This window comes from Netta rufina, assembly GCF_964035555.1.
Source record: "Netta rufina genome assembly, chromosome: 6".
NCBI lineage: Eukaryota > Metazoa > Chordata > Aves > Anseriformes > Anatidae > Netta > Netta rufina.
Window position 1 is genome coordinate 39,768,525 of NC_140129.1, and position 11,097 is coordinate 39,779,621.

The following is an 11,097-nucleotide window of genomic DNA, read 5'->3' on the forward strand; positions in this document are numbered from 1 at the left end:
AGGAAGAGAGGAAAACCTGTTATCAGACCTCAGCTTATGGATGAGAGAAAGCAAGTCCCAGTGCGTCATGAATGTTCTGGATAAAGTGGCGCGTTTGGGGGCCCGCAGCTCTTCCTTGAGGCATCCCGGGCGCCTCGAGATGCCCTCGGAGATGGATTGCTGCAGGAGCGCAGCTCCCCGCGGGCAGGCAGCAAAGTGGTGCATGAATTGCAAATAGCGATGAGAAAAGCTGCTCATCGACCTTTTGTTCAAACACTGCAGACACAGGCCTGACCCAGCCGTTACGTTTTGGGCTGTCACAGAAGAAAATGACAAACTCACAGGCAGGGAAAAGATGTTATCGCTCCCTTGGCCCAGGCTGCGGGCGGTTTGTGGGGACGTGGGTGCTGCTCGGAGCCCCTGGGCAGGGCTGGGGCATGGCCGGTGGCGCTGGGTGTCCCTGGGGAGGTGTGGGTGCTGGGCTGTGAGACGCAGGGTGCTGGGGGAGCGGACCTGCCAATAGTGGTACACAAGAGCTGGATTTTTGGGTGTCTTCCCATCCTGCATGGCAGTTAGGTGCGGAGGTTGGGCTGGGAGACCCTTCCTCACCATCTGCCGGCTCCACAGGTTGCCCGGCCGGGTGGCCCCTCATGGAAATGGCCGTTCCCTGCACTCTGAGCGTGCTGCTGACTTTTCCCAGACAAGGCAACCTCCTGAAGCCCAGGGTCCCACGCCTGCAGGAGCTCAGAGCATCACAGGAGGGCACCCTGTGCACAAGGCTCCTTTCCCCGCAGGTGTCCCCAAGAGCAGGGTGCAGAGCTGGGACCGGCCTCGCTCTCCAGCACCCTCCCATTGCTCGTGGGGAGGAGATGTTGTCTCCTGGGGGTGGGGTGGAAAAGAGAGGTCCCTGTTGGAAAGGAAGGGTGGGTGCATCCCGTCCCCGCAGGGCTGCCCCCTGCTCTCAGCCGGAGGCAGTCAGGGCACAGCAGCAGTGCTGCCGTTGCAGGTGCTCGGAGCAGCGGGTCCATGACGACCTGCCGACCACCACCATCATCATGTGCTTCGTGGACGAGGTGTGGTCCACCCTCCTGCGCTCCGTCCACAGCGTCCTCAGCCGCTCGCCTCCCCACCTGGTCGAGGAGATCATTCTGGTGGACGACTTCAGCACGAAAGGTAGGCGAAGCTGCTTCTGCCTTTATGAAACTAATATAACTTGAGGCTCAAATACAATTTGTTCTCTGTAATTCAATTCTGAGTTGCAGGAAGAAATCGCATTTCCTTCTTTCCATGTATTGAAGTGCTTACGCAGCCTGCACGCTCATGAGGTGTCCTGGCTTAAGGGCACATGCGTTCATAAAGATGTTCTCACCCTTCTCTGCGCAGTTTCCAGATGGGTGCACATGGGTTTCAGTGCTGGTGGCAGGCGCACACGTCCAGGGTTGCTCGGACACAGGAGTGGTTATGATAAAAGCGTTCAGGATCTGGCCCTGTCTGCACAGTGACTTCGCCTGTGTAGTCACAGACATTTCACATCATATCAAACCTCTGCTTTGTAATACTTTGGCTTCCTGCTGTCTTCAGCCCTTACAGCTTTTAAAACGATGTAATTTTTCTGCTGCTGGTTCTTCAGCAAAGGTGCTGTCTCGACAGCAAGGCTCATGGCAGCACATAAAAACGTTTTCCAAAAGAGCCCCTAATGCAACAAGGCAATAGGTGTGAGAGAAGGAAAAGGGCTCTGCTTGCTCATTTTTTAAATAATCGTTAAACATGTCCATACCATCTCCTCCAAAGTGTCTCTGCAGTTTTCCTCTTCACTTTCCTCCTGGCTTCCCCTTGTGTCTGCTCATGAGCCAATGAAGCAGCAGAAACCTCGCTAGCACAAGTGGGTTACGGGGAGCCGTACTCTACGCTGCTGTCACCTAATGGCAGCAGCAGCGACCCCCTGCAAATGCTTTGCCCGTGGAGCCTTTCAAAGCCTGTGGCTGGCAAACAGCTGCGCCCCGTGCAGCCTCATTCTCTCCTTCTCCACAGAGTACCTCAAGGAGAAGCTCGACGCATACATGTCACGGTTCCCAAAAGTGAAGATCCTGCATCTCAAAGAGAGGCACGGTCTGATACGGGCCAGGCTGGCAGGAGCACAGGTTGCCAAAGGTAAGGAGAAGCCCGGCCACACACCTGCAGGAGCTCCTCTTGGCTGCCCTCGCTGAGCTCACGTGTTGGGCAGCTGAACACCGTGCTGAGCAGAAGTGCTCTGCAGACACCGTGCTGAGCAGACACCGTGCTACAGCCCTGCCCAAGCGGCTCCAGGCTGCAGAGCTGAGGGGCTGGTGGCTCACAGGTGGCTGGGAGGAGGGCATCTTGGTGTACCAAACCCGGCTGTCTGGCACCTGAAGGTGTCAGCAAGCATCCATCCGAATCTCCAGCTCCCCGCGCTGTAGCTCTGCTTCCCAGAGAAATTTTGGGAAGTGCCGGGGTGTGGGGCTGTGGCACCGTCAGCCCGTGGGGTGCCCGGGATGTGAGAGCCTGATGGTGCCCGTGGCTTCTGCCCACAGGCGATGTCCTGACGTTCCTGGACTCGCACGTGGAGTGCAATGTGGGGTGGCTGGAGCCACTGCTGGAGAGGGTCCGCCTGAGCCGCGCCAAGGTGGCCTGCCCCGTTATCGAGGTCATCAGCGACAAGGACATGAGGTAACACTTCACAGCACTGGGAAACCCAGAGATTCCAACCCATTGCCCTGAGAAAACCTCTTACCCTGGCCATAAAAATGTTACTTTTAAAAAGACATACGTACAACCCTTCTAATCAGCCTTCCACAGTCTCTCACAGGGGATATGCAATATAGGTGACTTCCACACAATCAAATTAACATTAGCAGCAGCCATGGCCACTTCATTTACTGCACACACCTTTTCACTTTTTCATGAATTCAGGCAGGATTCCTGATGAAATTTGTTAGAATCTTGTTTTAATTATGTGCAGATATTCCTCTTTGCTCATTAAGTGTGACATTTCAATCAGGAATGTGACTCAGAATTAGTCATCTCCATCTCTTCTGTGTTTAGCTACATGACCGTGGATAACTTTCAACGTGGGATTTTTACTTGGCCGATGAATTTTGGATGGAGGCAGATTCCACAAGAGGTCATTGAGAAAAACAAAATCAAGGAAACTGATATAATAAGGTAAAGAAAGTGAATCGGAGAGGTTTGTGAACCAGCCCATTCTGCTGTCACTGATTTAGCTACAGAGGCTCCTTCCAGGCTGAGCGTTTTGCTGGTAAGGACGATGGATGCGGTGGCCCAGCACAGATCACCTCACCTCACCAAAGCCCACCAAGTGTTTCCTGCTCCTGCAGCCCCGTGGGTGCATCGTGGTGCTGCCAGGACGTACCTTTGCGTGCCGTGCCACCCTGTTTCCCTCCCATCCCCACTCCAAAACACCATCTTTTAATCTCGCATTTGTCAGTGGGCACTGAGGGGACAAATCCTATGGTCCATGCTGTAAGCGCACATTTGGGCACCATCCCCGAGCATTCAGTAACTGACATTTTCGTGATGATTCCTGTGTAGAAGCAAGGTGAAAAGGATGGGTATTTTGTGACCGACTGATGTGCCACCTTGCTCGTCTGTTCCCAGGTGCCCGGTGATGGCGGGTGGCCTGTTTTCCATCGACAAGAAGTATTTCTTCGAGCTGGGAACATATGACTCAGGACTGGATGTTTGGGGAGGTGAAAATATGGAGATTTCATTCAAGGTACGTTGCTCTCGGCAGCCTGTCCTGTATCTCAGAATCACAGAGTCACAGAGTGTTAGGGACTGGGAGGGACCTTGAAAGATCACCTAGTGCAGCCCCCCTGCCGGAGTGGGAACAGCGAGGTCAGGTCACACAGGAAGGGTTTTGAGTGTCTCCAGAGAAGGAGACTCCACAGCCCCCCTGGGCAGCCTGTTCCAGTGCTCTGTCACCCTCACTGTGAAAAAGTTTTGTCTCATATTAAGCAGAAACTCCTATGTTCCACCTTGCACCCACTTCCCTTTGTCCTGTCATGGGTGTCACTGAGAAGGGCCTGGCTCCATCTTCTGACACTCGTCCTTTAAATATTTATAAATATGAACGTCACCCCTCAGTCTCCTCTTCTCCAAGCTGCCATATGCCTGGTTTGGGTGCTCGGGGGGCCCTGTCCCTCCTGGCAGGGCACAGCCCAGCGAGCCCCCTGCTGCCCCCCTCGCTGCTTCTCTCCTGGCGTGCGCAAAGCCAGAGCACAACCCTAGCCCGTGTTTCTCTCAAAGCAACCTCTGCTCCTCAGGTCTGGATGTGCGGAGGAGAGATTGAGATTATTCCGTGCTCCAGAGTTGGGCATATTTTCAGGAATGACAACCCTTACTCCTTCCCGAAAGATCGGATAAGAACGGTGGAGAGGAACTTGGCCCGTGTCGCAGAGGTCTGGCTGGACGAGTACAAGGAGCTGTTCTACGGCCACGCGTACCACCTGGTCCTGAGACGCCTGGACGTGGGCGACCTGACCCAGCAAATCGCGCTGCGAAAGAAGCTTCAGTGCCGAAGTTTCAGGTGGTACCTGGAGAACATCTACCCCGACCTGGAGGCTCCCCTGGTGAAAGCCAGCGGGCTGGTACGTACCCAAACCGCTTGCTGTTCCTCACGTCAAAGTGCTTGCAGCTAGAGCTGCGGCAGCATCCCGGTACGCCCGTCTCTGTATGCCTGGCGTGTGGTAGCACTTTTGAGTACCCAGCCTGTCACGGTGGTTAAACATCTGGTTTATAAGACAAATTGCAGTGATGCCAGGATTCAAAACCGAAGGGCTTGCTGCCTTCCCTGCCCACCCCGTGTCTCTGAGTGCAGCCGCAGGAGAGGCTCTCGCAGAGAGGAGGTGGCCAGGACCTGGTGACCACGGGGCTGGCACGGCTGAGGCACTGGGAACAAGCACTGCCTGTCCCCTGCCTCCCTGCCAAGGCACACAGCCTCAAACCTCTCTGCAGGCTGCTCTGGGAGCCAGGGAAAGCACAGCAGCCCTTTGGCCACGCTTCAAGGTTGTCTGCAGGCCAAGGGCGTAACGTGCAGGCTCCCACTCACGGGCATCCCTCGCAGCCCAGCCAGGCTGCCTGCTGGACGAGGCTGTGCTGCAGTGTGCCATGAAGGCGCGGGGCGGTGGCTCTGCAAGCACAGCGTGAGCTCTCACTGCTCATGGAAAAGGCGTAGGAACCCCCTGGGGTCGGGCACGTCAGCGGGTTATGAGCAGCTCATCCCTTCAGAGGCCTCTGTCCATCCCAGCGTGCCCCCAGCCTCGGTGCCTCCCGCAGCAGGACACGTGCTGAGCACTGCCTGCGGGTACCTGGCCCCAGGCTGTGTCCCTCTGCTTTCTCTTCGGAAACACCATCTGAGTTAGAACGAAGGTTTCTGTGAAACACCAGCTTAGGTGACTTTTTTAAAAAAAGGATTAGTAGTGATAATCTTGAGAGCATCAAAAAAAAAAAAAAAAGAATTTTTGGAAAACATCAACTTTTTCAGCTCTTTCACTCAGAGCAATAAAACCTTATGTCAAATCTGTGCAGTGCAGTTAGACCGTGCATAGAGACCTTTGTTTCAACAGGAGCAAAACCTCCACTTTTCAGTTCTGTGTTCACGAAAATGTTCACAACGGTGCCTTGCTTTGTCCTGATTCAGGCCACCTGAATGGTTCTTTTATCTTCATTCTCAAAATTTAATAGGGCAGAAAATCTGTTTTTCAGCTAGCTCTGCAAATTCCAGCTGTGCTGAACTCTAACCAAATTTATTTGAGAACTTTTTTTCTGAATAGCCTACTTACCCACTGGGATTAATTCAGAAATTCTTCAGCAGTCTACATTTGCAAGGAATCAAAGACAGGACTGGCCTAACCACAGCTGCGTTCCCCCGTGGGTGACGGTGCCAGGGCAGGCAGCCTAGGTGACAAACAGGCAGGTGGGGCAGTGAGCGTGTCAGGTGCTGCACTAAATGCAGAAATCCCTCTGCTTTCTGCCAGGGGAAGAGGGAAGGCAGGTCCCGGGGGTGGCAGCAGTGGGAGGGTGGTGGTGGGGGATGGTGCCCCCAGGGGGGGCGCGCTCCTTCCTGGGGTGGTGGCAGGACAGGGGTCGTGGTGGGCAGTTGGTGCTCAGGGATCTGCAGAACGGGAACACCGGCTGTGTCCAAAGGAAACCCAGGGAAAAGCCCGTCTCATCCAGCTGTGGATGCTCCCAGAAAGGGATGGTGTTGGGCTTCTCATGCTAGAAAAACGTGTAACAGGGCACGTGTGCACTTACACATCCCACCAAGGACTGGCACCATGCCTCTGCTTCGCTCCGTTGACAGTATTAATCAGTGTCTGCATTGTAACAGCCTCTCCTCTTTCTTCACAATTTGTGTCTAAATTTGCATTTGGTTATTTTCTAGCTTGTTAACATAGCCACAGCAAGATGCATCACTGTGGAAAACACCACTCTAGCTTTTCAGACGTGTGATGTTAACAACGAGGTAAGGATAACCCCGTACTGAGCACCCAGTAGCACCTCCCCACACTGACCTTGCCTCGCCTGCAGGGCTGGTGCCGACCCTGCCGTCCTTCCTGCCCCAGACACACCAAGTGGAGGGGCAGGAATTGCCTCTGCTTGCAGGGGCTGTAGCCAGGCACAAGCGCCCTGCCCCAGAACTAGCAGGAGGGTCAGATAGATCCATGAGCCTGCACGTGAGCATGGGGACAGACGCTTACATCCAAACCTGTGCTGTGTGCTGCTGCAGCACCAGCTGCGCCCCGCTGAGCACTCACCCCGGTGCACCGAGGGTAGCAGGCACTGCCAAGGGGCACACACGTGCCGGGTTGGGGCTGCTCTGGCACGAGCTCTCTCCTGAGCTCTGCCGGTCCCTGAGGGGCCCTCTACCGGGACACAGTTCTCATGGTGGGTGCTGAGAGCATGGAACGGGTGGGTTGTGACAGGGCAGTGCGGGGCGCGGGCTGACAGCTCCCTGCCATCCCTCCCACAGGACCAGAAATTCAACTACACGTGGCTGCGGCTGCTCCGGCACGGAGACCTGTGCATCGCCCCAGCAGGCACCACGGGAACACTGGAGCTGCGGCCGTGCACAGGCTGGGAGAGCAGCCTGGCCTGGCAGCACAGCAGCCTGGCGGCAGCCCGGCCAGAGCTGGTAAGTGGCCTTGGCAGTGGCGGTCCCATCACGTGTATGTGCAAAGGCACGAGCCCACCGTGAGGCCCAGAGCCTGTGGGCTCGCTGGTGTCCCCAAAGCTTTCACCCAGAGGTGAAGGTAGCCTCTTCGGTCCCCTGCCCGCACGGCCTTTCACCGCCTGGCTGTAAAGCTGCGCTCTGCTGTAGGTTTTGCCACTCAACACGACCCGCAGCCAGATCCTGCTGCACAGCCCGGCCAGAGGGCGAGATGGAAACTTGCAATGCCGAGGCACTCGCTCCAGCAGGGGTTTGCCATTTGTGGCACAATAGCAGAAAGTCCTGGTTTTACATAGAGGAGATCAATAGCACTTACATGGATATTACTTGGTATCGATCGGCATTCAGTTCACAGTGTTGTTTTTCTAACAGAAAACATTTATGAAAAGGAAGAAAATGGGTACTTACATTTATTACCTGCACTGCAAAAAGACAGAAAGTCATGGCTGTATCTGTGTCAGCCTTCTGTAAGTGGCGTTCTCCCTAAAAAGCTATAAAATGGCATACTTTACAACACTTAATTTAGGAAAGAAAAAGAGTAGTAGTTAAGTAGCACACTCGTTCTGTAGGCAAGATCCCATTCCTCTTCAGTCTAAAAAGATAATTCTTTTGAAGCCAAAACACTGCAGCATCAAGGCTGACAAAAGCCACGATATTTTGTGAAAAGTACAAGAAAATTGTCCTCCACTTAGGAGTCCAGACAGCAGTACAGGTACACAGTCAGTCATTGTCACCTGTTCCAGACTGAGCTCACATTAGTCTTGTCTGAAGGTCCCGGCCAGCATGGGGAAAGCCGTGGTGCCCCCCAAAGCCTGGCTGCTCCGGAGGGGTTGATGCGGGCAGCCCCAGACACCCAGTGCTGCTGCCCTGCCTGGGCTGGTGGGCAAGGCACAGCTGGAAATAGGAGCCAAGGGAATGTGCCAGGCTCTGATGTGCCGCAGTTTTACCATCTCCACACGGTCACTTAACTCAGCTCAAGTTGGGGAGCTGGCTGACCGCTGTGCTGGTGTTCATGGGGCAGTCCCTGTGTGAGCAAAGTGGCAGGGCAGTGTCACAACAATTTACTGGTCCTTTCAGGAATATTCCGTCTAGGTATTAACCGAATGATCGTAAGAACCATTGCAATGCTAGGCAGTGAAATGGAGCATCCCTTACCTTCAGCGGCACTCATCATATTGCCTTGCTGGCCACATGGGTTAAGTAGATAAAGATGAGCAGATGTGAAAACCAAAAGGACTGATATCACTCAAACTCTTCATTCCTTCCTAATCCAATTTACTACCCCAGCATTTGAAGTTCACTGCTGAATTACCTATCGTCCTTTTCATTGCAGTAAATGTGCTTTGAGTTCATTAGCAGAGAAACTCCAAAACACAAAAATCCGTCTCCTGACATACGTTTCCCTATATTGCAAATACCATCTGGAGTGATTTCCTTTGCATGGTAATTGCCACTCGGACGGGGAGAGAACTAATCTTCAATTTCCAGGGAGCTAAAAGCCACGAGGCACAGAAGGTATGGTGTAATCCTAGCTCAGCAACAGGTGTAAGTGTTGGATCCCACCCAAAATTCCTTTGAGTCAGCAAAGAGACCTCGTGTTAGGGAAATGCAGGAGAAAGAAGAAAAAAGGCATATCATAAAGAATCAAGCTCTCGGTAGAAAAGCAGAGCAACGTGCTTTGTTGGGCTTCAAACAGCATTTGCTGCGTGAGCCCAAGGACCTCCCGCCCCTCTCCCCTGCAGGCAGACCACCTCGTTTCAGAGCACCTCCAGCCGCCCGCCTGTCTGGAAGTGGATCCGTCTCTCCAGGCCCTGAGGGTGAGCGCCTGCAACTCCGCAAATCCTTATCAGAAGTGGCAGTTTGGCAATTACTATGCAGACTGAAGGGAACACAATCGAACCAGAAGCAGCGTGCTTTCATCTTGTGAATTCAGCAATGGCATCTGCGGGACTTGTGACAGCAATTACAGAACTGGAAGTTCATTTCCAAATGGTAATTGAAATCCGTAATTTAAACCGGCATATTGAGAGATCAAAATACCAAGAGTAGCACATCTGGTTTAACGACGTTTGAAATGTGGGTTTCCTTCAACTGTGAGACACTTTGGCAAAAACTCAAATAATTTTTCTGTGTTATTAAATGGAAACATTTTCTGAAGCCCCCCCCCCTCCTACTCTAAGCACACGTTCAGTAGTTACCTCCAGACAACAATATAAGCTAACAGAAATAATTCCAGGGCTCTCTAGTCTGTAAACAGTAAATTGGGCCATTTGTTTTTCAACAGCCTGGGGAAATGGAAGCTTATTGAGCAATGCATTACAAAAATCCATCCGACGTGCCCATGCTGGGCCTGGTGGCAGGATCCTGCCCAGCACGACCTGTTGCTCTGACAGTTAAGCATCAGAGTTGGCTTAGGAATTGATTGTGCATCGAAAAAGCCTGTTCTTGATAACAGGAGGCAAGTGTGGGTCGATAGCCAGCTGGGGCAGTGCTGCCTGCCCGCAACCCTGCGTGGTGAGGGTGTAGGCGGCCCCGTGAGACCTGGGGCAGGCAGCAGCCCCCAGCAGGACGCTTTGTAACCCACTCCACTTTGTAACCCGGCTGTGATCAGGATGGACAGGCACCCACGGCAGCCCGTGGGCACTTCTCCTGGCACACAGGTGGCTGTGAGGGTACGGGGGCCTCGCACAGGGAGTGTGGCACCGGGGAGATTGCCCCTCATCGGCCCTCGTGCAGCTGGGCCAGGCTATCAGGCCCTGCACACCACGAGTCCCTCCGAACTTGGTGTCACAGGCAGCTTTTGTTCTTACTGTGAAACTTGCATCTCCAAAAGCTGACCCCGGTTTTTGAAAGTCTGGATTAGAGAGGAGAGCAAATTCAGATGTGACAAGTCATGAGCCCTGAGATAGGTGACGCTGCAGCGCCACAGAAAGGACATGGCCAGCCCCGTGTCACACAGCTCCCAGGGGCTCGCCACGAGGAGCTGCCACCCGCACTCGGCAGTGTCACCAACAGGAAGGTGGTGCTGCGTCGCCGGGTACCAAACAGGCTTCTCCAAAGACGGGCCTTCTGCTTTGCACCTCGGGATCTGCAGGACTGAGCACTGCCCTGACTCTGGCGCCGCTGCTCACAATGGCCAAGCCTTCGCCATGCAGCATTTGCAGGCTGATACAAAGCAACTCACATCTCTCCTTTGATTTTTCAAGTGGCACCAGCATAATGTTACCTCTCACATCAAGGATCAATGCTGACAGCACTTGACAGGCTGCGTCTGCCAAAATATTGACTGGCCTAACAGATTTTCACGATTGGCTCCTGTTCCAAATGTCTTCCTGATTTTATCTCCCTCCTTTGGTGCTGCTCGCCTGCAGTCACTATCAGAAAAATTACACAGATGTTGTTTGTGCAGTCATGTTTTATCAGGAGCATGAATTTCATTAAATGCTGTTTGCTGACATTCAATCATTTGTCACTGAATAGGCAGCGAGTGTTCTCATGTCATGGTCACATCACATCTCCAGGCTTGTCACTTGCACTTTTATCCCCTGTTGTGTAAATGCTCACTTCCATGCTGGTATCTTTTACTTACAGACCTGAGCATGCCTTCGGGGACCGTTGGCCATGAACTTGGCTGCGCTGTTACACAACACCCAGAAACACCCAGATCTCCCCATCAGCCGGGTTTGCAGGAAGGAGAGCATTTTTCTGGCACGCTCACAGGCGCATGGGGCACGTTCCTGCCCATCCCCTAACCTAGCACTGTGAAAATGGGGAGGAATTGTATTCAGAACAACTCTGGGCCTGCAGTTACAGCATCCCAGAGCTGGTCACCCTACTCACCATCCCCACTCTGTTTTCTGTGCAAAACTTCCCCATGTGGAGCAGGAGCATTTCCAGGCTCTGTGTCC

General features: G+C 53.5%; 1 protein-coding gene across 1 annotated transcript; it reads left to right on the plus strand.

Annotated features, from left to right (window-relative positions):
• Positions 1–801: 801 nt before the first annotated feature.
• Positions 802–9,072, plus strand: GALNT5 (polypeptide N-acetylgalactosaminyltransferase 5; the record flags this gene model as incomplete). The annotated part of the gene is made up of 9 exons (XM_084288933.1): positions 802–1,152; positions 2,011–2,130; positions 2,532–2,667; positions 3,043–3,162; positions 3,616–3,733; positions 4,284–4,607; positions 6,404–6,484; positions 6,992–7,153; positions 8,932–9,072. Exons 1-9 carry the CDS (start codon positions 849–851, stop codon positions 9,070–9,072), a joined length of 1,506 nt encoding a protein of 501 aa, XP_084145059.1. The 5' UTR covers positions 802–848.
• Between the last annotated feature and the right edge of the window lie 2,025 nt (positions 9,073–11,097).